Genomic DNA, 27,255 nt, shown 5'->3' on the forward strand with positions numbered 1-27,255 from the left:
ATAAATTTTTAGAGATATGTAAATATTGGCAGCAAAAGTCGATTCCACGCATCTTTTAATATTCGACTACACATCCTTGTCCTAAGATTTTGAAAAACAAGTGAAATACGAATAAAAAACGAAATCGGTTTCCTTCGAATATCTTCGGAACTATTCGGAATACTCTAAATTTAAAGAAGAAATCTGCGATCGGCATAGAACTCTGCATAGATTTTTGCCTGTATTAGACAATTAAAAAGTAACCCATATTACGAAATTCAAAAAGTTGTTAGTTTCGAAAATGCATCTATAAATATTAATATTTTGTATTTGTCTACTCTATTCAATGTGAGATTTTTGGTTAGAGTATTTTTATAAAAATTGAGTTTACTTCCTTAACTTTTGCAATTTTTCAGGTGGAAAAATATCCAATAAATAAAGAAAGATACGAATACTATGCCAAAAATTATTACATCAGACAATACATTCATAGATTTACGAAAATAGCTAACTCGAATTTTTTTCTCTTCAGCAGGAGGACGTTTTGAACTGACGAAGTAAATTGTACTTAATTAGATGTATTGTATCTACAATAATTAAAAGGTTGAGTTTACTTTAAATATATATAAATACTAAATGAACTTATGTTCACCTAGATATGTATATAATACCTAATACATTCGTATACCTACATTACATACTTTTTAATACAATTATTGCAACAATAAAACAATCATGATTACTAGGTATAATAAAAATAATCACCTGTATTAATAATAAATCTCTCGTACTATTGGCGATATGAACGTATAAATGTGTAAAATAAATGCACTATGTATGTATTTGAATGAACATTTTCAATATGAGCAACACAATTTTGGCATTCAGATGAGTGATTATTACGCCTACACTGGAAGTCTTAATACTGTGTCTCTTGCTATCAGCAAAAGTGCTACAAAAGTACCTTTTTTCTGTGATCATAGATTTGAGTAAATCAAGCAACTCTCTTTTGTTAATTTTGATAAAAATATTTATCATTCTGATACATAAAGATATTGTAGCATTAGCGTTTCCGCACATTTTTTATTGAACAGAAAGTTTCACGCCTATCTATTTTTAAAAGACATATGAGTTATAGAAATTAAATCACAGTCTTAACCTCAAATTTATAAATTGATTTAAATTGCTAAAGTAACACGAGGTAATATTAAAAATATATACGTTATGTTATTTGAAATCGCGTTTTACAATATAACTAATCTTTTAACATTTACCGATATAGGTAATTGAATTAAGGTAGCCTACAAAAATCATACTTTTGTCGCCTACGATTGAGAAATTACCCTTTGTAGTGACGTCACTAACAACAAGAAATGACGCCACAGTTATGAGGCTTTATGTTGTAGGTAGATGAAAATGAATAAGTTCGAACCCAGTATATGTCTGGTTGTTCTGACGCATGAGCGTAACTGTTTTGAATGTAATTCAGTGCTGCTAATCGGGGCATTAGTCTAAGTAGTATGTTTTTCCAATATCGTTAGTTATAAAGTTACTAGAAATATAGCATTTGTTTGATAGGCCAATAAGACAAAGCTTTGGCGATTTATTTCTTAAAGAAGCGCTTTGTCTTTCTCTTTGCCTTGTCAATAAAATAGGTACAAACAAAATGTTTATAAAGCAGGTGTTGATATTAACTTTTTTTGTCGTTAATGTATGACGTAGAATCCACAGTTGCAGTTTGACTGTGCACCTTTTTACACCTTGCATAAATGAATTTGAAAAGAATAGTAGGAAAATTATCAGAATTAATTTGAATTAACTCGATACATTTAAAGTTGTTCATAATATGCCAAGGATTAATATCTATCTATCTACCTATTCATCTATCTAGGTGACTATCTATCTAAGCGTTTGATTAGAGTTTAAATTGTAAATACTTCGAATTGCAGTTAAAAATGCGGTATCTTTCTAGAGTATAACTATAATAAAACAACGAAATAAGACAACAAATAGAAATGGACAGACATGTGACATCGAGAACACTAAGATTGCGGTACGAGTCCGAAACACACACAGTTGTTGCTCCCATTACAGATAACTACCTCTAACTAAGAAGGAAAGGACATAAACACAGACAACCACACGTAAACAGTTATAAGATAAAAAAGGAAAACTTTGTGTAAGATAATGTGTTTGTGATAAAATGCTTTGGTGGTAAATAGCAGTGTGTTTTGTGCTCGTAACCTAGCAGCTCAAACGATCCATTTCGCTCCCTCTGGCAAAACACATTATCAAGCTACTATATATTTTTTTCAGGAATCATTAATATTTGATTCATTTTTCTCATTTATGTAATATTACACAATCCAGTGTTTCGTATTTTGAACATGATATTAAAAAAGATTTTCTGTTTGAAAAAAAAATTTTTTTCATTTAAAAAACAATGAAATTTCTACAGCTCTAATATATATTTACCACTATTCCTGGAAAGTTTGATGTAAAGGGTTTAAATTTTTAAGTGCTATTAAAGATGAACATGTTATTCATATAGAATGTATGCAGTTTAGGTAACTATTTGACATATTTGTAACCTGATCGATATATTTTAAATGCAGTGAAAATAAAGCACTTATTTCAAACATGCATCCAATAGATCACTCAGATAAGATAATCCATTTGGTTAAACCAACATATTGCTTTATTTTAATAATCTGGGTCATTGTCTCCTGACGTCAAAATAAACCTATCCTACAATTTTCAGAAATTACCTATACAGAATGTTTCGAAATGCCTTTGAACCTTTGTGAAATATAAATTGTTCAGTTTGATAAGTTGCTTAGTTTTGGACAAACAAAATGTGAAACTAATTCATCTAATGTAGGTCGTCATTTACAAAAATATATAATTTCGTTAGCATTAGAGACAATATATAGTATATACAGAGTGGTGTCTAAAAATTTGGTTTCAAAGTTAAACGGAGATATAGGATTTTTTATTTTAAGTGAAAAAAAGCTAGAGGAATAAAGACGCACTGCCAAAATAGTTATTTTTGATGTTAGATTGCGATATGCCATTTTGCATTCGAGAAGAATTTCGCAATCTAGTATCAAACAAAATTTTTTCGAAAACTGTATCCCACAGTTCAAAAATTATTAAAAATATGATGAAAAAATTTTTACATTTAAAATTAAGTTATTTAACATGTAGTAGGTATGTATTCAATTTATCGTACATATTTTAATATTTAATATCCTTTAATTACCTGGTAAATTGATTATTATTAATGATTGTTATAATTTGTGAATTTGTTAACATTAATAAATAAACTGGTGAAGCTGATTGTATCATTTATAATTTCATTGATTTTGAAGGTGGATGTAATTCTTTTACGTTTTGTAGACAAAAAACTGCTGTTTTGACATCAAATAAATATCATGTAAAAGTAAACTTTTATCGACAACTTTCGAAAAACATATTTTTCGTCAGTGGCCCCAGATGGCTTCTCAGATCAAAATGAGGGTTTTCGGCAAAATAAAGCACTTTTCTGAAAGACTATCTTAACAGTCAGACAGGTTGACTGATATCGATAATCTCCACATTCCAAAAGAAATTGAAAATGAACTTGTTTATGCACAGGCGTGAATTGTTTTGAAATTTCACTATTATGGACAGAAATGAAATAGAAAAAATTTAAAATTTGGACCATATATAGCCCCGCTGTTACTCTATTGTGTGTTAAAATTTCAGTTTAACTGTGTCAGTTTTTTTTAAGAACGCAATGTATACGGAGATAGCGCTCTCTTCGGTTTTGCTTAAAAATAAAAAAAAGAAGAGCTTTTGAGACAAATGGCCTTCACAGTACTAAAGACTCGAATAGTTCGATTTATCGAAAAAGTAAACATTTGTAATTTTTTATCAATTAATAAAAAAAATACGACGAATTAAAGTGAGAGGTATCAATTTTGTAGGCAGAAAACCGTAATTTTTTTAACATTTTCATTAATAACTAAAAAATGGGATAACGAAACTAACTGAAATGAGGTTATATATGGTTCAAATTTAAAATTTTTTCGCCCCTGAGTTTTCTTAATATCGATTTCCAAACTCAAGGGTCTATTTCATTTATTTCGATTAGTAGTACAATATTAAACAAACGAAAATAAATAAAAACAGATAAAAGCATTGGCGCTGCCAATACACTATTCCCCAGATATGAGTTTACATATCTTTAATTAATTCCTAAATTTCAAAGGGTCTTAAATATAACATTATATAATTCCAACACCAATTTTCTTTAAAAAATGGGTATTCTATTTTTAGATCTCATGTATTTTACCTTATTTTGAAGGTATTATACAAACTAATTCAAAAATCTGGGTAGGTAAAAGATATGTAACTCTACAGACAAGACTTCTCACATTATTGCTCCTCAGTTGATAAGATTAAAAAAATAATAATTTTCTTACTAGTTTTACTAATTTCAATTTGTATGAAAAATATAATGGTTTATTGTCTGTTTCTCGCAAATTGCGCAGATTATCGACATCAAACCAAAACGCCTTTTTCCATGTCTTTGGGGTTTTTTTTCTGTAAAATGTATTATTTTACCCAAAGTATAGATTATTTTTTTAATAGAAAAACCGTCAATTACGCCTTACACCACCGCAACTGCATGTGAAGAATAAATGATTCCTCCAAAAAATTGTTGCAATCCACAGTCGATATGCTGGGTTACATATGGATTTGTTAGGTCATTTCAGAGTTATTTTAAAAACTGTGTTTTTGGCGGTGCACCGTTATCATCCTGTAGCATTCTTTACTACGCATTTGTCTGTCTTTCTATTGGAAACTTTTTGCTTAAAATTATATATCTCATATCTTATTTCAATTTGCCATGTTTTAGAATATTTCCTTTGTTAAAATTAAATAAACAAGTTCATTTTTCAGATTTATTGATAAGAAACTTTAACTTTCATGAGAACATTTACATTATTTTCGTTATATGAGACATAAAAAAACTAATTTTGAGATCTGATTGTTTCAGAAGGAAACGGATCGTTTGATGTATCTTGTCGTCGGGGCATACCTCTGTGAGCAACAGATTGCCTCCAGTTGGCCTGGGCAATTCTTCGACTACCCATACTCCTGGAGACAATAAGTTCAACATTCGCCTCCTGTTTACTCTCAGCTATTATATCTGCAACTTCTTGATACGACTTGCCCTGTAGGGATCTTCCGTTCCATTCTATCACTTCGTCTCCTGAAAACCAGACAAACACGCTCATAGAAACTTGCTCGGCTGATTGTGTTGTTTCTGCCTATTTTTGGACGCGACTTGTTTATGTCGAAGTGGTATTTTGTCGTATTCCCAAACATAGATACCCGAATTAGATTATCAACTACACTTGAATAATGAATTAACGAATAGTACTGGTTAAAAATATATCTAAGGATTTTTTTCTTGTAGCGGAAGTAGAGGGAAATAGAGAGAAGACAAATTTGTATTACAAAAGAAACACGGAACTATAATAATAGAATACAGTTTGATTATGTCTTTGTTACATAGCCCTACAAAGTTAATGCTGCATGATATTCTAATACTTAATATTTAGTTATCTAAATTGTTAAAAAAACTGTTTTTTTAATAATAATTGTTAATTGTCATTAAAAAAAATCAATAAAAATCAATTTTCTACTGCTTTTTTAAATAGTTAAGTATACAGGTGTTAAAACAGGTGTAAACAAGCTTTAAAATCAAACAGTACCCAAAAAAAAGGTCTGGAGATATACTTGGTTTTTCCCAATACTGTTATACCAGTTGTCTTTTTTAAACTGAAACTTTCAGAAATAAGCACTCTCCGAAAAAAATGCCCATAATCAAAATTTAATCACTCTGGGAATACGTAAGTGCTTAAATTAGTCCCTCTCCCCCTCCATTTTTTTTAAATTCATGCTGTAATCGAAAAAATAAATTTTTTTCAATTTCTCCTACACCTTCTCGTGCATATAATTGAATAAACGCTATTCATTCATTACTGAAAATTGATTTTTTATTAAATAGTTAAGTTTATATTTAAATGTAAATATATTTTTTTGTATTAATAAATACCTTTCATATATGCATTTTTTGAAATGTATAATTAATTTATTTTTCATTTAATTATGATATTCATATTAATAATCTTATAAATAATTATATGATATACAATATTTGATGAATTTGAAAATATGTATGAGTGTTAGAAATACTAAATAGTAAAAATTGTAACAAGTAATGAATGAATAGCGTTTATTCGCTTATATGCGCGACAGCCGTATATCTATAAATAGCGATACGTAGGGGTGGCGCGTGGGCACTGGCGGCCGAAATTCAACTGCAAATTTAACGGGTTAAAAAAAAGGGCTGGCTTAAAAAAAATACTACATTAAAGTATAAGTCTCGAGGATCATTTTGCGCTTTTGAACGTTCCGAAAGCTTTGGTAGAAGCTGAGATATGAATTTTTAAATTTGGTAACTTTTAGCCATTTTTTGACCTTAAATCGCCCCTAGCTCGAAAAGGAAGCGTTCTACGAAAAAATGTCAAGAGACAAAAAGTGTTTATTTTGCAGGGCGTTTTTGTGCAATATTTTTATTTTGCAACTTTTTTGTTAAAATACCTGCCACTCGGACACAAAAATGTTACTTAGGTTTTTTGTTCCCAATAACTCAATGCATCGATTACAAAAGGTTTCATCCTGGCCCCTCCTCGTGGTCGGTGACCTTGATTTTCTAAAAATCTTTTTAGGGGTGGACCGCTCGTCTAATATACCGAATCCTGACGTCACAAATTGCTTGATCAATTAGAGACCGTTTTCGCACACCTAATTATATTCAATATTTCAATAATTAATTACATATTAATAGTTAAGTGTAAAGGGGTTTTTCATATAGAAACATACTTTTATAGTAATTTTCTGCACTTCAAATAAATTTTGCTTCAAAAGAAAATTTGATGCAACTCCCTCATTACTCAGGAAAACAATATGAAGAGGTCATTACAAGCGAATTTTTTATGGTGTGTAGGTATACTGGATCACAGTAGGTACTTAATTATGTACCGATAAAGGTAAATATGCTTTCACCCTAAGAGATTAATTTTTTAAATATTCTTTGCTTTTAAAATCGTTTTCACTTTTTTAACACCTTGTTTACATTCATTTTTAAAAGCGTTCTACGACATACAAATGTTGCTGGAATAAGTGCGAAGAATTCCGAATTTCAATTCTTGTCGAGTCAATTTATTTCACTTTTCTTTATTAACATTTTCCTACTCAAGCATAATGATATGGACACTGAAGAACTCATTTTTTTCTCAAGAAAAAGTTGTTGTCGTTAAAAACGATGACGTCCTAGCTTCATTCCATGACAACGAACTTATTGAAATCATGGAAATGTTTTAAAAAAAAATTGATTATTCCAGCCAGTTTTTTTATAAATATGTTGACGCTAAAAAAATTAACACGTCATGGACTGGTTAGACTGATAGGCGGCGAACAAATCCAATTCATGAATAAAAAAATTAAATTTATTTATTCCAGATAGTTTTTTATATAAAAAAACTTGTATTTTATGAAATTCACTTATAACAAAACAAATCAGTTTTCGATTACTTTTTTAATTATTTCTGGTATCTCAGGCGACTTTGAAGAGAGAATGAGAGAATGAACTTATCCCATAAAGTAAACTCGGTAAGAAAATTATGAACTGAATCAAATCAAAAGTAAAAATGTTTTAGTCGCCGTCTTTGAATGAAAATTTGATTAAATGTTTTGAAATTGAAGCAATAGGTAAAGTTGAATTTTTAAGATTCCATTTTATGACCACAATTAGTCAAATCCAATGCGATTTCAAGATATCTCAAAAAAAAATGTAACACGTTATCGTGCTCAATTTTCAAGCACAACTGTCCAATTAAATATTTGATGTTCATCTGTTTCAAATTACAGATCGAGTTCAATCACTTGTATCACCGCAGGATAAATATGTTAAAATTCATGTAAAAACTGGTCTATGAATTTTAGCGTAGATTTAGTTGATAATATTAGTTTTTTTAGTGAATCTCATGGTTACGGAGTTATGGAGTATATTTATATTAGTTAGAACTGGCTATGGTTTAGAAAAATAGGAATATTTTCTGCGTTCCACTATACCTATACTGCCCTGTTAAGCCATAAAGTCGTAACTGTCAAATAGTTGATTTTGAGATAATTAGCATTTTCTCTAGTCTAATTTGCCGTGAAGACTATTACATTCAGAAAAGATATTTTTATTGCATACTACTAATTTTTACTTGCAGATTTAGTTTTTTCACTTTATTTCGTTGTGCATACAGCCAGAGTATGATATTTGACACATACGACATTTTCTGTTAATAATGATGGAAATTGAAACTATGAGAAAAGTAGTATCTACAATAAATTTCAATTGTTCATTAATTATTATTTGCCTATTACTATCAATTTTTAACTGATATTGTTTCTTACAATTTGTGCAAGATGCTTTGATTTGATATTTACTCTTATTGGTCTTGATTTTAATTTGATTTCGTTTAAATTTACTTAGAGAGTATTTTTCTCTTCTGCGTAATTCGCCTTTTTTAGTAAATTGGGCATTGCTTGCAGAGAACCAGATATTTTCAAAAATTTCGTCCATAATGCCTATTACTACTTCTGAAAAATATTCATTAGAAACACGCAATATAATATTGCTCAAAATCCACCACTTAAATCCACCCACACATTTTTTAAAATATCATATGATATCTATTGTTTACTACATCTACACTTTCTACAAAAACTTCCTCTTCTTTGTATACGTATTACGACGCGTTGTTTATGACCTTTATTTTTGTTTTTACATTTGCAATATCTTTAAAACTGTTACAATTACTACTACTGTTACTATCACTAGCCCTATCCATTTATTCCATATCTGGCTCATATTCGCTGCTACAAGTATGATCCTCTCGCTGCCTTTTTGAAAAATTCAACTTTTTAAAAAAATCGATTTTCTCAGCAAGTTGCTTGTTCAGAGCAAGAGCAACCATAACTTTACCCCGTTTACTCATATTGGAAATTGTTTGAAATTCTTAGCTGTAACGAGAAAAAAAGATACTAACCATTTACCACGTTTTTTAAGTTTTAGGTTGTTTGATAATATGCATAATTAGATTAACAGGAACAAAAAATGTAATTACTTACTAAATAAACAACTCCGGGGATACGTTATAATAAATATTACTACCTCACACTTTAACGGTCTAGAATGAACGAGACTAATTAAAAACTGAATAATTCCCACAGCGAATCACTGTTTATCTGCTAGCTGGTTACAAACTGAATCTGACAGGAAGTAGATATTATTTTGTAGATGGCGCAGTTGTACAGTTGTTAATACAGTCACTAAATTACAGTCACTAGATAACATATGTTATCTAGTGACTGTAGATATGTTATTTAGTGACTGTATAGTGACTGTAGTTGTTAGACGAATTGGTCGTATCTGTGTGATAAATATTACAGATACGACTTTTTATTCTAAGATTTTCAGATACGACTTTATTTCTAACAAAGGCATGGAAATTGTAGATACGACATTCACATTTTCAGGTATATAGCCTATAATAATAACAAATTCGTCTTTTTTTCTTAACAGAATGATAAAACTGATGTCGTGGAGTATTATTAACCTTGTACTTGAAATTAGGGATAATAGCAGTTACGACTTTATGGCTTAACAGGGCAGTATAGAAGGTGTTCATAAATGGAAATACCGTAGCAGTTTACCTTTTTTAAATAGATGTTCTTTTTGAATCATAGGAAATTATAACTAAATATTTCGAGAACAAGCACAGAAGAAGAAACATGTAAATTACATTTGTGCATGTGGAAGCCTTTGTAAAAGTAAATTATTATTACAATTAACTGTTTCTATTAAATATTGGAAACATACCTTATTTATATATAGAACATTTCTAACTATAACTCATCTTGTCCGTGAGTTGCGTAGGTCAAGAAGTAGGGAGTGAAACAGGCGACTTTCATAGTTACAGTAGTAATTAGTATTAATACTAGTATAAATTAGTAAATATAATTATTTAATGAAGGTTTTATATTACATATTAAAATATAAGAGCAAATTAGTTACTGCGCATCTGAAACTTGATGAATTATATCAAACATAGGAAAGCGGAAGGAAAATTCCATTACTCTAAAAATTTAATTTCTGTTTATACAAACATGAAATGTATTGTGTCATATTCACAAATTACTTCTAATTTCGAATTTTTATCCTTTTCTTCGTAAAATCTAAACTATCAGTATTCATTTTGACACGACAAGCTTCCATTAAGTAGAGTGAAAATATTACACTAGTCACCAAACATATACAGGTTCGGAAAGTCCCCATGGTACATCGGCCGTTACGTGAGAGCGATAAAGTAAGTCATAAAGAAAGACGTGGTGACTATTCAGATTATGAAACGTCTTCACTATAGCCATCCTTGTCTATCGCACGGATTTCTTTACCTTACTTTGTCACTCTCATGTAAAGGCAGATGGACCATGTCGATTTTCCAGCCCTGTATATCAAATACACTACATCATTAGAAAACATAGGAAAGGCAAAATTCCAATGAAAGGAAACTTGGCAGTTGAGTTAAGTAGCTGGAGTAAAGGTTAAAATACATAGTAGCTTCTTTTCGGCAATTTACTTTTTTTGGAAAGCCTGATAGGTTAATTCAAAAATGATTTTTTCTCGGTTATTTTGCGATAAGTTAAATCGCGTCGGCTTTGTGAAATAGCATGGATGCTCGATTTAGCAGACCATGGTTAAACCAATTCAGCATCAGCTCGATTCAGCATTATTGTCTGTCTCTTTTCAATATTTTTGTTTTTTTCATAATTCATATATCAAAATTAAACTGTCATGTGCATGTCATTGTCATAACCTAGAATAAAGTACAAAACACAAACAAACTATGTTGCAGTTTAGAGAATAGTGTTTTAGTTCTGTTGGAAAACAGAAAATTTTGAATATTTATCCAACTTAAGTTAAATTAACAGTACTGTAATTTTTATTTGTGATCAAAGAATGCAGAACTAGTTTGTGTATTACTTCTGAGTATGAGCACAGCTGAAAAAAATGTGAGGCTGCAATTTAAGCCTCCTATTTTTTGGTTTTGTAATCAAAGCGAATAACGTCATATGACCTGAATTTTCAAATTTTGAGACGTTTTTAAGGAGGTTCGATACCGAAAAAAAAATGGTAAAAACGTTTTCAAAATCATTGAAATCTGTTAATAAATATACAAACTGCCCCGTGTAAAAATATCAGATCGATTGCCAATATAGTTTTGTGGATGATATTAAAAATTATGCTCTTATACACAGGCGAGTTATGAAAAAACTTTAATCAAACGTGAATATTGCTCTTTAAAATGGTTAGGATCGGGAAAATAAAATTGTTATTAAAGAATTAAACATTACTAAACATCTCTTTGCAAAACGAAGACTATAGATGTTCTGTCATAATCTTCAATTTGACAAGGCAACGTCTCACTACCATACTCTAAGCTTCTTGATAGTTATCATATGGATTCTCGGTTTGCACATTTTACTTTTTTCTCATCAATCCACATTCTTCTTCATACGCATGTTATATTGCTATTCAGTCATTATTTTTTCTTTGTATCTCGGATGCTCATTCATGTTACGGAACACGCGGTAAGTACAGTCGACAGTAATGACAGTTGACACAACTTTTACCACCACGCCATGACAATGGCAATGTTGCCAGATTTCACCCATAGTTTTACAAGTTCTTAATTTTTACTCTTTTATTCAAATAAAATGTTGATTGCCGTGCACACGAAAAATATATGCAAGCTAATATGTTTTGCATAAATTTCATTCGCATATATTAAATTTAGTTCGCTCAAATTAGTTTATGTAAGGTTGGTACTACAACGAAACTCCCATGTATAAGCATAAGCTTCCCTCCCGCACCACCTGTCCCGCAGGAAATCTATCAAACTTCCTGCCCATTCCCATTAAAAAAAAGAATACATTTGCTTCGTAAGTTCGCAAACATGAGATTCGATAAAATACTAATATTATTTATCATTTTTCTCCAGAACAATTTCTACTTCCATACTAATTCATTTAGTGATAGAGATACATATAATGGCATGTAACTAGCAGACAAATGAAGATATGAAATTTCTGACTTAATTGTTGAATCTATGATGAAAATCGAGCTTGGGAACATGCTACTATTTTTTTCTATTATTAGTAATTGTGAAGATATAAATCCCATCGGATGTGATTAGCCTTGTACAAATTTACTTTTTTTTGTCCTGATTTCTAAAGATCTTCAAATTACAAAATTTTAATTAAGTACCTACTTTTTAAGTCTAAATTACCTAAAAAACATATCCTAAAACGATACTAACCTGGCCTTAGTTGTCCCTCCACGTCGGCGATGCTGCCCTTTTTAACTTTCTCAATAACGGCCCCCTTCATGCCGTTCTCCAAGATCTTCCCACCCACGACTTTCAGTCCCAAAATGGCAGCACTCGAGCCGGTGGTGTCCCTGGAATTCCTCCTTAATATCATATGTCCGATCATCCTCGTGCCATCCGCCGACACTTGCCATGATAGCGGGTGCTATTTAAAAACGTCTATTATCGACAAGAAAGGCAAAATTGATCAGAGTCTTGAGTGCGTAAGCTTTTAATCTGCAGCAATAAATTCGGAAGCGAACAGCTACTGACAATCTCAACGGGGTGTATGGGTGGGTCTGCCAACTCAGTTGGGAGAAGTCCAACTCCAAGAGATAATGTATAATAGTTTATGGAAAAATGGGAACGCAAGGTTTTGTTCCAGCCAGGTTTTTGTGTCTCCTTGCGAACACAATGTAAATACGTTTCTCTTTGCTTGATGCTACCGCCTTTGATCGTTATTTATGCATTGATTTATTGTGCTGTTATTTACAAGTTGAGAGGAACGAGAAGTTTACTTGTGTATGATTAATTTCCTTACGATCTTATATATAGCCAAAATACAAAAAAAATATCGAATATTTTTATGAAAGAATATCAAAGTATTGTGTTTGATTAACATGGTTTTTCTTATGCATACGTAATTCACACTCAACGAGGAGACTATTTTATATTATTCTTTAGCAACTGTAAATGAAAAGTAGGCATGCTTGTGACTTCTGCATGTCGTACATAAACGGAACATAGATATAAAAAATTATATGTAATACTCGAGTATCGTCTTGTCTTATTTTACATATCACAATACACAGGGTGTAACAGCGGGTCAGACACATAACTTCACCCTTTTCATAATTACGTACCTTTAAATGTTGCAAAATTGAAATGAAATAATTGACATTTACCTGCAGAAAACTGTGCATACTGCAATAAGGCTCACGGGACACAAAAGTTTAAATTGAAAATCTGTGACAGAATACTCTCTTTAAATACAAATTTTATTTTACAGCTGATACCTACCATACCTACTAACTGTGACGCCACTGATTGTTTTCCATTTTCAAATTTTACTCTAAAACTACTCCGTACAAAATTTGACGAATATATATTTATTTTTAACTAATTTTAAAATGCCAACGAAGTTTTCACCAGAGGAAGACGAAAAATTGATCGATCTCGTACGAGAATATCTCTCCCATTGTATACCGTCCCTTCCATACGTCTGTTAGAAAACATTCGATCTTCAGTTTTATTTTGACGACAACAACTAATTAAATTCAAAAGAAGATCTTCTTCATGTTCGTCTTGTCAGCAAAATATGTTCAGCCATTGTCATGATAAAAATAAAAATTGAACGCTACAGATTCTGCTAACCGCGTATGTCGTCTGCTACGCACAGTTCTAACAAACCAAAGCTTTAGGCAGTTCGCTGATGGAAGCAGTGCAATCAACGCTTTCAGATCTAAAAACACGTACCACAAGAAGGGAGGATTTGTTACTTAAACTATTGTAATAGAGTACTTATCTGATAGTGTAAATTATCTTTGAAGGATCATATCGATATTAGAAATTGTTCTACGAAAAAATATTATTCTTGTTTCTTCATTTGGTTTAACCAAAAGAATCAGGAATGAATGCTTGTCCTTACGTCGCTATTACACCCTGTATTTTCATGTTTAAAAATATAAAATTATTTTATAGTGCATTTTTATTATTTACTTGGACTTTTTCCCACACCCAATAAAAATAAAAATAAATATCAAAAAATGCTACAAATGAATAATGACGATAGTATTTTGAAAGTTCTTCGAATTTACATATTTCAGCTTTTGCAAAAGTACAAAAATGTAAATGAATATTGATTTTAGACTAATTTTAGTTGTGTTAATTTTAAAAACTAAGTTTTTAAATTTATTACTATTAAAACTGACATACAGTAAGTAATTCATATAAAATAACCTTAGGATATTTTAACCTTAGGATATTTTATTAAATGTATGTATATATGGAAATCACAAGCATAATTTTTCACGGTCATATTTTCCAAAGCAGTATACCGTTTTAACCAAACAATTATTATCACAAATGTTTCAGTTTTGCTTACAAACAAATTTTTGATTAATATCACCAAGTACATGCCTTAGTATGATAGAAAAATATTTATTTAAATATAATCTAATAATCTCTCTTCTCTTTTCATTACAAACATAGGTAAAAATAGGTTGAGACTTTTTCACTCTGTAATATGTTGTGGTTTTCTAGGTACACAGGTTTACTCGTATGTAAGTACCTAACAAATTTATTTAACATTTGCTATTACATATTACAATTAGAAGACAACAAATGAAAATTACTCGGAACCAAAATAAATAAATATATTAACTATTGAATAAATATATTTGTGTTAATTTTTAATTTCCTCTGGTAGGACATTGAAAAGTCATCAAAAAAATATTTTTACATATAAGTTATCCTTGAAATTGCTCTATTATAATTTTGTACAGAATATACATTATAGACATGGAACTAGAAAGGATACTAGATAATTTGACAAATTATTTTTCTGCATTTTGTTTATTAAAACTAAGTAGTTCAGATTTTTAATTTACCTCCAAATGGGAATTCATTGCAACGTTTTTAATGTAAAATCGTTAAATGTATATTGATTACAGCCTTGAAGCCTATCCATATCTGCATTTTTGTATGACAATAAGAGTGATGCACATTATCGTATTATAAATTAAAGTTTGCTCCATTAACTTAATGTCAGAATTGTATCATTTTGATTATTATGTGGAAATTACCTAAATAGGTACTACATTATTCAGAAAAGTCTGGATATTTGTTTTACAAAAATGTGTTCAAAGTGGATAGTCATTACGAATTATGATTAATTTTATTTTGGGTCATTTTCGATATACGAAACATTCAAGGACATTTAAATAAAGGGGACTTATTTATTTACATTTCTGGATGATGCCTCGTCTATTCACAGTCTAATTGTATCATTGTTGTCAGCTGTATAATTGTACTGGAAATGTACTCAATATTTTTAACGCAATTTTCATCACAATTGTGAAAATTATTATTATAGGATAGTATCATTAAGTTATGCATACAATATTGCTAAATTCTGTACATATTAAACTATCTTTCATTTTTCATATATGCCATGTTTGAAGACTTGGCAACTACGCAATAATTTGTAGCGTCTACCGCGTTCATTCTGCCGTGGTTGGCAGAATATGGCGTCTTTTGTTAGAAAATAGTTGTGATTTTAGTAAGTGAAACGTGATTAGTGTTTATATATTATTTTGGATAAACTTTTAAGCTGTGAATATGATTAGGCAGTGCAGAATTTGTAAGAAATTGTATTAATAACATCCACATCTATCCTTCCTCAGGTAAGCGCGCTTGAAGGTGATTTTGGAATGTATATGCAACTCTGGCCATTGTCGTGCTTGTAGGTAACTTTTATTTGAATAACGGTAAAATTTTAAGACTGACTTTTGGTATTTTTTTTAAATTTTTGCTGATAGTAAGAAAACAATAATATGAACCATGTTTGGTCAATAAAATCAAAGGAAAATGCTGCACCACAAATAAGTTACAGACATTATTTATATTTAATATGTATATTTATAGGTAATTCAATGATATCCCTTAAACCCAACATTACAAGTTTTAATCATTCATTATTTTCAATTTCCTCTACGACAAAAACCTTTTCAAAAATATATTTACAATTTTACTAAATGCACGAGCATAAAAACTGAATAAATACAACAGCAAAAATATGGTGGTGGTTCACTTATACATAAAAATGCCGAAGATGCAATCAACTGAAAGTTGCATTCATTCAACCATATTGATGTTCTCCTTTGGGAATATATTTTTATGTCTCACTGAAAGTTTGCCTCAGTATTCTACAAGTGAAATGTGAATGTTTTTAGGATGCCTGGGGATGGTGCAACAAGAAAGAAATGGTTACAGTTATTGTATAAATATAAAAATACTGAGTAGCTGTTGAAATATATTGACTTAGAACTATAAAATATTTTATTTTGACCCTTCCAAAACGTACGACATTGGAGATGTAATCGCGCATCAGTTGGATGAAAATAGATCCCTCTGCTTTCCCCTTGCCTAGCTTCACCCAACATATGAGACAGACTGTGACATGCCTAGTCAACTTTATTTAAATGTCCTTGGAAACATCAGATCCCTCCTCTTAACCATTTAGATAATAAGTAGTCAACATTTGTAAAAGTTGAAGGGTAAAAAAATTATTTGATTCCATATTTATTACATGGCTTGAAACACCGAAAATATTAGAATATTTAGCCCATCATTTAAGTTTTCTTTGGCAATGATGCCAGTTTGAACCTATCTGAAAGAAGAGAAAAATATATTCGCATTCGGTTATAAGTTTAGATGTTAGAAATATCTAGGTACATTGAGAGATCTCGAAGTCAGATAGTATCCATGCCAAAACTTTTGTTTTTATTCTAAATAAATATCTTTCTGTGTATCCAGAAACTCTGGCGTCATTCCATTTCTGTTTCCAATGGAACTTATAAGCTTTCTGTTAATTTAAAAATAGATACCGATTATATATTACTACCGAAGAAGTTATAAATTGTAGTGTTATATTTGTGTCCGTGTTAAAATTAAAATATTGAGACTTTATTTTATACTAGAAATTTGGTCAGTATAAAAAACTTTCTCAATTGCAAAGCCATGCATTGCGACAGAGATATCAGAAATAAAATTACATTTACTCCATGCAATATTATGCAACATCGATACTTACAATTTTATTATAAGTAAATAATTTATACGATTTAATAATAATTAATTAAAAATGGAAATGTTTCAATATTTTTGGAACTCAACTAAAATCTTAATTTTTAGAATATTTTCATAATTTCGGTATTCGCTATTTAAATAAACATCGCAAATTTAACACAGAGATTAATCGCTGATGCCCAAAAATGATTATCCACGGGACAAAAACCACATGAGCACTACAGTAAAACACGATTTTTACAAGTGTTCAGTTATTGATGAGATAAATAACATTTTGTTGGAAAAAGCTTTGTTTCCGAGATACAGGGTGCTGAAATTGAAAAATATTGAAAGTATTTTCAGGCACATCTTGGAAACCCTTTGTGCATTTTTCTAATTCGACATGAAGAGTACGTATTCGGATCTTCATCATCAGGTACAATGTAAATACAAAAAAATCAGGGGCGTGTAAACTTTATGTTCGGAGCCCTTTCATAAGAAGTAAAAGATACGCCACTGTGAAACGCAAAAATAATACTTAAATATAATTACATCGATAAAACGCAATGTTCTATTGTATCAAACAGCTGGGACAAAAAAAATTAAACCATTCTTATCATGATATACAGGGTGTTTCAGAAAGACCTCCCGTAAAATTTAGAGGGTGATAGTACGACAAAAAATAAGAATCTTTTGTCTTATGAACTATATGTCTATCTCCTTTTGTTTTCGAGATATAGAGCGACAAATTTAAGTAGAATTTTTACGAAAATTTCCAAACGGTGCGAAAAATTTTTATGAAATTTTTTAAGGATGCCAAATACGATGGTCAAATTATTTTTTATATATTTCATAGAGGGCGCTAGTTATGCTACATTCCTATTACATTTTAAGTTCTAATTTTTTTTAGGTTAGGTTTTTTACCATTCGGACTCCAATTCCTAATGTACAATTTTATTTTCTAAAAATTATGTACCCTTGTTGTAACTTCCTAATATGGACGATTTTCGAGAAAAAAGGCTCTAACAATATTACGTGTACAAAATAAGTGAGTTTCCTCAAAGTAGGCTTATGTCAAAACTTATTGATGGATGTCTCATAAACAACGCATGCATTCTTAGTAATATATATTTCAAACTCTAATTAACTTTATATCAAAATTTTAGTGATTGTTAATGACGGTAGTTAGTAATGACTAATTCAACGAATTTTAAAGACCAATGGGATCATGACAAAATTCACAATTTGGAGTAGGGATTTGCCTGAAGGTCACATTGAAAACAGACTTAATTTTATAGCTCAAAATGTAGTAAATGTAGAAAATGTTGATAAGAACCTTTTTCGGCACGTTCTTTCGATGGACGAAAGTTAGTTTGTGAGTAAAGATTTGTCGAACAGGAGCAACGAACACTACTGGTCCATTGAAAATCCCCATATTGTAAATCCAGTCCAAAACCAAGGCCATTTTGGAGTAAATGTATGGTGTGGTAGGCATTTAATTGGACCTTATTTTTATGAACATACATTGAACAACGTGCGTTACCCAAATTTCCTACAACAAGAACTTGCACTTTTGGAGAATGTGCCTTTGCGGCTAAGGAGAAACCTATGGTTCCAGTACGACGGGGCTTCACCCCACAAGGCCAGGATTGTGCAGCAATATTTCTCTTCTTTTCTTTTCTTTTCTCTTGCTTCAACACTTTCCCAGAAAAATGGATTGGGCTTAATGGACCTATCCAGTGGTTCGTAAAGTCACCAGATCTTACTCCCCTCGATTTTTTTATGGGGAGTTTTAAAAAATATGGTTTACAAAACACCTTCGCGAGATATTAATCATTTGAAAGAAAAAAATTCCAAATGGTTGTAATTAGTTAAACGGCGTAATTAACACAGCCCACAAAGAAGACAGACGAAGATTGGATATGGGTCTTGAAATGAGAGGAGGTTATATAGAGAATAGATTGTAATATGTATGTTGTATGAAAGCGTTTTTTCATTTTTTAAGTTTAGTTATTGTTATCATCACCATTTGTTTTAACTGTATTAAAGAATTAACGAGTGTAATCCTTTTATTTATTCTTAATGACATTTATGCACTTTAAACAATGAACATTCAATTATTTTCCAACGACTACCTGATCTTGCCACCGCTAATGTGATTTTTTGCTGGTATTTCTTTTGGGACTCTCTAGGACGATATTGCTTATAACTTTTAAACGGGAAGTAATACAGAAAAATTTCTAGAATAAAAGTTTATTAGAAAAATAGACCTTTTTAACAGGGAAAAAAATTGGGTATGTTTCTGGAAAAATATAATTGATGACGTCATTAGTCGTTTTTGTAAAATCCCAAAGATAGTACTTTCGATTGAAAATGGAGCTTACCTCATCCCATTTAACACCACGTGTTCCAAATTTTACTTAAATTTTTTTGTATCTTCACAGTAGGCCCATACTGTCGAGTTTGTGACACCCTGTACTGTAAACTTTATGAATGAATAACAAATTTACAGTTTTAATTAAAAACCTATGTTTTCTGTCAAAATTACTTCTTCCTTGATTTTTGGGAAATTGTACTTGCTGATGAAGGCCTAGGTACTATAATGCTCTCTATATAAATAAATAGAAAAATATTGCTTAACAGTTTTAATTTTTTCAACTTCAACAACCTATACCTATCTCGGGAGTAAAACATCGTTTGATAAAATTTTATATGAAGGAGGTGGCCCCTTGAGTTTGAGTCTCTATGGTGACATTTGGCCCATTAGTAACTGAACACCCTGTATAATTAAACACATACGTCTCTCGTTAAGGTGGTTATGTCGCAAACAATTTTCTATATTTGTATTGTTATGAATATTTCAAACTAGACTTTACGTTTCAGGGATGAAGTATAACGTCAGCAACTCAATATTTTGTGTCAGAAGCACATAGATTTGGCAAAGAGAACAATGTTAATGTATTGAAACATGGCATATAATCAATACTCATTATATTCAAGCGATCTTTCACATTTAGAAAGAGTAATTTCAATCGAGATAGGTAAGTACTATTGAAAATCCATTAACAAATAATGTATTTTACGCCTACGTCGACAACTGCTATTTTTGTACTTACGCGTTTTAATTTTGACCGAAACGTATTTTGTATTTTCCATTTTGAAGTTGCTAACAACATGATTACTGGAGTGAACCCACTTGTGCTAAAGTTATCACGAGTGTTTATTTTAATGAATATAACACAGTGCTCTCATATTTAAATAGTTACTTTTTTACATTTAAATTGTATTGAATTGTACTTTAATTTAAGGCACACACATTTAAGAATCTTTTGACTGTATAAAATGAAAAATTGAATTATTTTCTTAGGCACAGAGTTACCATGTGGTCGCAACTTCATTAATGTAAAATATAATTTAAATTACGTTGTTTATTTACACGTAAAACTAGTTAAAAACTATATTCATACAATTTGAAACAAATTTTAACAAGCAGACATTGTGTTTCCGTTAATTTGTCTGTGGAAAATACATTGAATAAAAAGAGTGAAATATGCGGAAGTGGTAGTTGCAATAATCAACATTTTACTCATGTTTCGAACAATTTCAAATTTTGAGGGCTACCAACGTTGTTGAAGATAAAGACCGTATCCACACAATTCGTTATTGTATTAACCATTAATTAATTAAAGTGATACGTTAAAATAATTTTTTATAACTACCTAACGTCGCCTGATTTAGATACTTAAAATCTTTAATAAGACTAAGAAAGTATGAATTTGGGGCACTAAAACATTAAAGTTTAACTAAACTTACCTTAGTCTAAAAGTTGACATTAAAATAGATACAGGGTGGAAAGTATATGTTTCTCAACATATTGATTTGAAAATTGACAAAGATTTTTTTGGATATGTTCAATATTTCAATCATTGTACCTGGAGGCGCTACCTTTGAAGTTTTTATTAATTCCTAACTTGTCTATATAAATTTGATAATTTCAACATACATTTTCTTCATTTTAACTGTTTTGGTCACCTTCAGAGTAATATAAAGGACAATGTTAAAAATCAGTCAATTTCTGCCCTACTCTGGAACTTTCTGTAGCTATCTTAAATGATTCCAATAGGCTTGTATTTGATAGAAATACACTTCTAAGGCTGTTATTTTGCGGGGAAAATCGTCCAGACGGCAATATCCGCGTAAGATCGTGTAAAACTTGTTCAATCTCTACGTAAATTCTTTGAAATCGATCCATGTTCAACCAACTTCGGAACTTTTGTAGCGATGTTAAAAAACTCCAGTAGCTTTGTTTTTGATGCAAATACACATATGAAGCCGGCATTTTCCCGAAGAAAATGTTCCAGTTCGGAAGGTATACTTCGTAAAATTGATTGCTTTAAGTCCCCTCTTATACAGCTATGGTAACTGGTTCCAGTATGTTTGAATTGTAGGGAATAAACATCGAAACCTGGCATTTTTTGGGGAAAATGTTCCCGTGAGATGATTAAAAAAGTATACATGGACAAAAAATAAAACTCATTAAGGAAGTTGATCGCATTTTTGGTGCTTACTGTGGATGTAAGGTCGGAAAAGGGGTGGTGGGTTTCTGTTCTCATGTAATGGTGCTTTTATGATTCTTTGAATATGCACGTTTTTAAGGCGGGTATTCACTTGTGGCAATGCTCACTAACATAACAACGAACATGTTACGGCCTGTTGCAAAAGGTGACACGGTTCGCTGACAAAGTATGTGTGGTTTTGGTCGTATCATTCATTCCGTAACGTAACAAAATAAGGTTACGAGACGACACAGGAACATAAACTGTATGAACCTGACTGCAATGATGGATTCGTCATTGCAATTGCAGTTAGCAGCAGCATCATATATCTTTATACATCATACAATTTTGAAGAATAAGAAACGGAAATCTCCGGAAATCTTTTCTTTACTCCACTTCATGGCACAAACACAGAAAAACACACTCTTTCTAGTCACTGCAGAAAACAGACTGACCCCAGACCATATACAAACGGCTGACGAAACAAAAAATAAGACAAAATCACATGTGTAACAGGCAACGTTACGGCCAAAAGAGTAACCCCGTCTCAACATGTGGCAGAAAGTACTATTGCATCCCTTTGATGCGACCACTAAAAACCGACAACTGATGGTTCGTCCCGGATTAGTTACGCGTATCAAATTTGTTACACGTACCATGCAACAATTTTCCGTCTCCACTAGCTGTAACGTAACATGTTCGGTGTTACGTTACGGGGCATTTGACACAAATGCCCCGTAACGCCTTTAGACTTCATTCCAATAACCCCAGATAATTCTGACATCCTTGAGACACTGAATGATAACGAGAGCAGCGATCAAGATGAAGACAATGACTCAGCATAGCGTGCGTGGACGAGTCTGAATCAATGTATGATTCTTGAACTTTATCAGTGATTCTGATCAAAAGGAAGTAAATAAGGAAGGAAGCAAGAAATAAATGCTGGAACATTTTCTTCGTAAAAATACCGGTTCCATACGTGTATTTGCATCAAATACAAGCCTACTGGAGTCATTTAGCATCGCTACGAAAAGTTCCGGAGTTGGTTGAACATGGATCGATTTCAAAGAATCTATCTAGAGGCTGAACAAGTTTTCCCCGATCTTACACGGATATTGCCATCTTGACGATTTTCCCCGCAGAATGACATCCTTAGAAATATATTTCTATCAAATACACGCCTATTGGAATCATTTAAGATAGCTACAGAAAGTTCCAGAGTGGGGCAGAAATCCACCGATTTTTAACATTGTCCTTTGAACGCAGTGTGTGATTTTGAAGGGGTATATATTTACATTTGTACTTTTCAAGGGCGTCCCAACCAATAGGCTAGGCGGGGACAAGATAAGAGAGAGGTTGGGAGAAATATAAATTATAGGTACAGGGTGATTCATTATATTTTGACCCCTCATTAACTTTTTTGTTTTAAGAGTTATAAAAAAATGTGAAATACAAAAGTTACACGATTTTTTATGAAATTTTCGAAAATGATAGGAGAAAAACAATTGAAGTCCAAACAAAATGGCAGCGGATGTTAACTTTGTTAATTTAAATGGAATACCTTGTATATTTTTTCATATTTGCATAGAACGTTCCCTGTCGAGCATAGTCATATAGGGTTTGTTGGGTCCATCTCTAATAATAAGTGAGATAATATTAAAAAACGAAAAGAGGGTTTTTTATTAACAAAATAAGACATTTTGTAATTGTTAGACCTCTTTTAGGCATTTCTGGCTTTTTTCCAATTACGTAAGGATTTAGATTTAGTTGTAATATATTTTGACATATCGGAACATTGATATAGTCCAAAATGCGGATAGGTATTTTAACTAAATCTCACTAATTAGGCCGTGAGAGGCCATGGACAATGTTATATAGTAGGCCGTGACAGTGAAAGGTAATGTTATGACAACATTGTTATTGTTTGACAGTTTATATTATTATGTATTTAATTAAAATGGGTTACATAGAAATAGAAAATTGAAATATTATAGGAATTAAAATAGAGAAATTAATTCTCCATACTCAATTTTAATTCCTAATAATATTACAGTTTTCTACTTCTGTGTAGCCCATTTTCAATTAATTAATAATACAAACTGTCAATCAATAACAATGTTATCATGACATTACTAACTGTCACTGTCACGACCTACCATATAACATTGTTCATGAGTAAATAGGCCTCTCACGGCCTAATTAGTGAGATTTAGTTAAAATACCTATTAATGTGCGATATGTCAATATATTACAACTAAATCTGTAAATTCTTACGTAATTGGAAAAACGTCAGAAAGAGGTCTAACAATTACAAAATGTCTTATTTTCTTAATAAAAAACCTTCTTTTCATTTTTTAGTATTATCTCGCTTATTGTTAGAGGTGGACCCAACAAACCCTATATGATTATGCTCATTTGTTTTTCTATTATCATTTTCGAAAACTTCATAAAAAATCGTGTAACTTTTGTAATTCACATTTTTTTATAACTCTTAAAACAAAAAAGTTAATACAAAAGAATATAAAAAATAACAAACAATAAAGAAATTCAACGAAAATTAGGTAAAACATAATCTTCTCGAATTTTTTGAACATTTGTGTACCCATTATTAATAAAATCTTAATGGTTGCAAAAATAAGCTTTCTGTGTATACTCATCATTGCTAATCCATTGAGATGATTTTATACCATAGTATTTCTCAGCCAGGTTTTTATTCTTGTTTTTTTTTTAAATTTAAAATTCCAGAGCTAAATTTTTAAAATATGTATTACTTTTCAATATAAAATTGTATATTTTTAAATTCTTTTGTCAACCAATATTTATACTAATTTATTACAATTGTTTTTTAAAAAAAAATTCAAAATTAAAATTTATGTAAATAAAATATTTTAATAAAAATTTCCCAATCTAATATTTCGTTGGCTTAAGAAAATTTTTGTACTTCTTTCGAATTTCTTGACCCCCTTGGCGTCGCCCTTGATACTTTTGCTTTACTTTCAAATGTTTTTAAGCTAATTTAAATTTAACAGTTTCTCCAAATTCTGAGCTGATAAAGTGATAGATCTTCTTTAACACAAAAGAAAAACATTAACATCACTTCTTTAACAAAAATATACTCGCTAATGAACCTCAATAGATCAGCTGACTTATTTCTGCATTTTACGGATAGCTTTTCCAAGAGGCCTATTTTTTAAATAGGAATTGATGAATAATTTAATTGATGATCTGAATATTTGAAAGGCAATGTCAAAAACATGATAATCTGTCTAAATTAATATGAATTATCTTATTACTTTAATATATTATATTAATTAACTAACGATATTATAGAAAACAACTACTTTGTGAACAAAACCCCTTTCCAGCATTGAATTACACACGTAATATCTATTAACAATGTTATAAAAAAATACACCGTATTTAAAAAATTAAAAATTTCAAAGAAATTATCTCTTATATTATACCTCTTATATTTCTAACAACACATCTTTGATAATTATTTAATTAAATACTCTCTTAGTTTATTAGCTCTTAAGTTTTTGACAATAATAAAGAATCTTGTTGCCACAGGTATTAAATCAAAGGCTAATGCGTCCAACTGCATTCAAATTAAAAGCGCAACAAAACACTTAAATCTTAACACATTTACCCAGGATAACCGCTAATAGTCTTTTTTTGGAATTGCCAAATAGTTAAGAGAAATGAATAAATTGATGAATATTATCTGCAGCATATGTAGCGCCCCCTAGGTGGTGCATTAAAATACTTACTAGTCATATCAAATAATTTCGGTGAAATTAAAAATTATTAAAATGAAATTATGTTAAAACGCAACGTTTCATTTGACTGGCGTAATTTTTCACAACGATTTGCCATTGTTTATTGTAAATATGATCAATAATATTGATGACGTTAAGATTTAAGGATTTTCAGTTGACGGTACCAATTGTACCATGTTTGTGTACACACAAAACTTTTATTTGTTATAATTAACATTCAATATTTCTCTTAATATCAACTTTTGAACTGAAGGTAAGTTTAGTTAAATCAAGATATTGTAGTGGCCTAAATTCAGTTTCTCTGTGTTCTATTAATTCTGGAACAATATCTATAGTTGTTGTCTAAGTGGCTTCATTTGTACCTATTTGTACCTTTCCGGAACATCTTAAAAATATAAATAACCAGTTATGTCTCACATACGTGCGTGCCTTTAAGTACATTTTATAAAACTGCATGTGACTGGCCTATACAAGATCTGCACAAGGGACACGTTCTTATAAACAAACCGCACAACTAAAGGCTGCATAGTCTACTGTAGAGCCTCTACTGAGCTACTAATAGTGATAGAGGTGTTAAGCACCTTGGGCAAATCTCCCCGGGTGGAGTCCTCGCTGGAGGTGAATGTGGAAGACGTGTCTATGCCCGAGTCTCTATGGGAGTCTTGCGAACCCTGTCTACCATCGTGCTGGTCGAATCGAACGGTCTTCTTTCTTCTCTCGGTAAAGCACCTGTTATCGGCTGTCACGTCTTGCAGAGGTCGGTGTTGGGGCGCCACGATATAGTGGCTCAGTGGGGGCCATTCACCGTTATTCCCTAAACATGTTCATAACACAACAGCCCGGGTTTGGTATCCAGTCGTTTTTAGCTTCGAGGGCAATTTGCTCGAAGAGAAACGAAGATTTTACCGTGGCTGATTTTTGTGTTTGCAAAATCGACCCAAATGCAAAACATTATTTATTTACTGATTTTCTTTTATGTTGTATACCTTCAATTTAAACACTGAATGTGACCAACAACCAATGAATGTATTCAGCACTACTACAAATTTCACAACATTCCTCTCCAAGGACAAGTTATCATATGGATTACTTTGAGAACAGTTAATTTTTCATAGAAACGACGAAACAGTTCGATCTTTACTTCGAAGGGGACACATTTTTTTACAAATACATATCATCTAAATTGGCGAAGTAACAACCGCTCAAGAAATCTTAATTGAAGTAAAACAAAATATATAAAAACGTATCAGCCTAACTAAAAGTGGCAAAAAAAAGAAAATACCGTTAAAAAAATATTTCTATATCTTTCAAATGAAACAGCAACACCAATTTTGTTGATATAAAACCGTATTTTTAAGAAAACAATAGCAAACCCTATAGATCAGTGCTTAAGCCTTCAAAAATGGTAAAAAGTGAAAAAAAAATATAGTAGGATGAAACCCATTGGAAAAGGAAGAGAATATAACAGAAATGAAAGGAAAAATAATTTACGGGCGATCTGAGGTCGGGAAGGGGAAGGGGGTGAGTTTTTAAGGTTAAAAAACGGTTTCCCTTGATTTCCGGAAAAACTACAAGTCTTATGGAAAAAAGTTAAATGGCAAAGTTGTAGGTAAT

The 27,255-nt window shown here is 31.0% G+C and overlaps 1 protein-coding gene across 1 annotated transcript in view; it reads right to left on the reverse strand.

Moving 5' to 3' along the window:
• The window catches only part of LOC108904963 (regulating synaptic membrane exocytosis protein 2), a 144,528-nt gene that overhangs the window by 69,684 nt on the left and 47,589 nt on the right, over window positions 1-27,255 (reverse strand). Inside the window, exons 5-7 of the mRNA XM_018707697.1 lie at window positions 26,223-26,455; window positions 12,471-12,684; window positions 5,066-5,239 (exon numbers count right to left, since the gene is read on the reverse strand). Of these exons, the coding sequence (XP_018563213.1) occupies window positions 5,066-5,239; window positions 12,471-12,684; window positions 26,223-26,455 (621 nt within the window). The remainder of the gene's footprint in view (window positions 1-5,065; window positions 5,240-12,470; window positions 12,685-26,222; window positions 26,456-27,255) is intronic.

This window comes from Anoplophora glabripennis, unplaced genomic scaffold (assembly GCF_000390285.2).
Source record: "Anoplophora glabripennis isolate ALB-LARVAE unplaced genomic scaffold, Agla_2.0 scaffold48, whole genome shotgun sequence".
In the NCBI taxonomy this organism is placed as follows: domain Eukaryota; kingdom Metazoa; phylum Arthropoda; class Insecta; order Coleoptera; family Cerambycidae; genus Anoplophora; species Anoplophora glabripennis.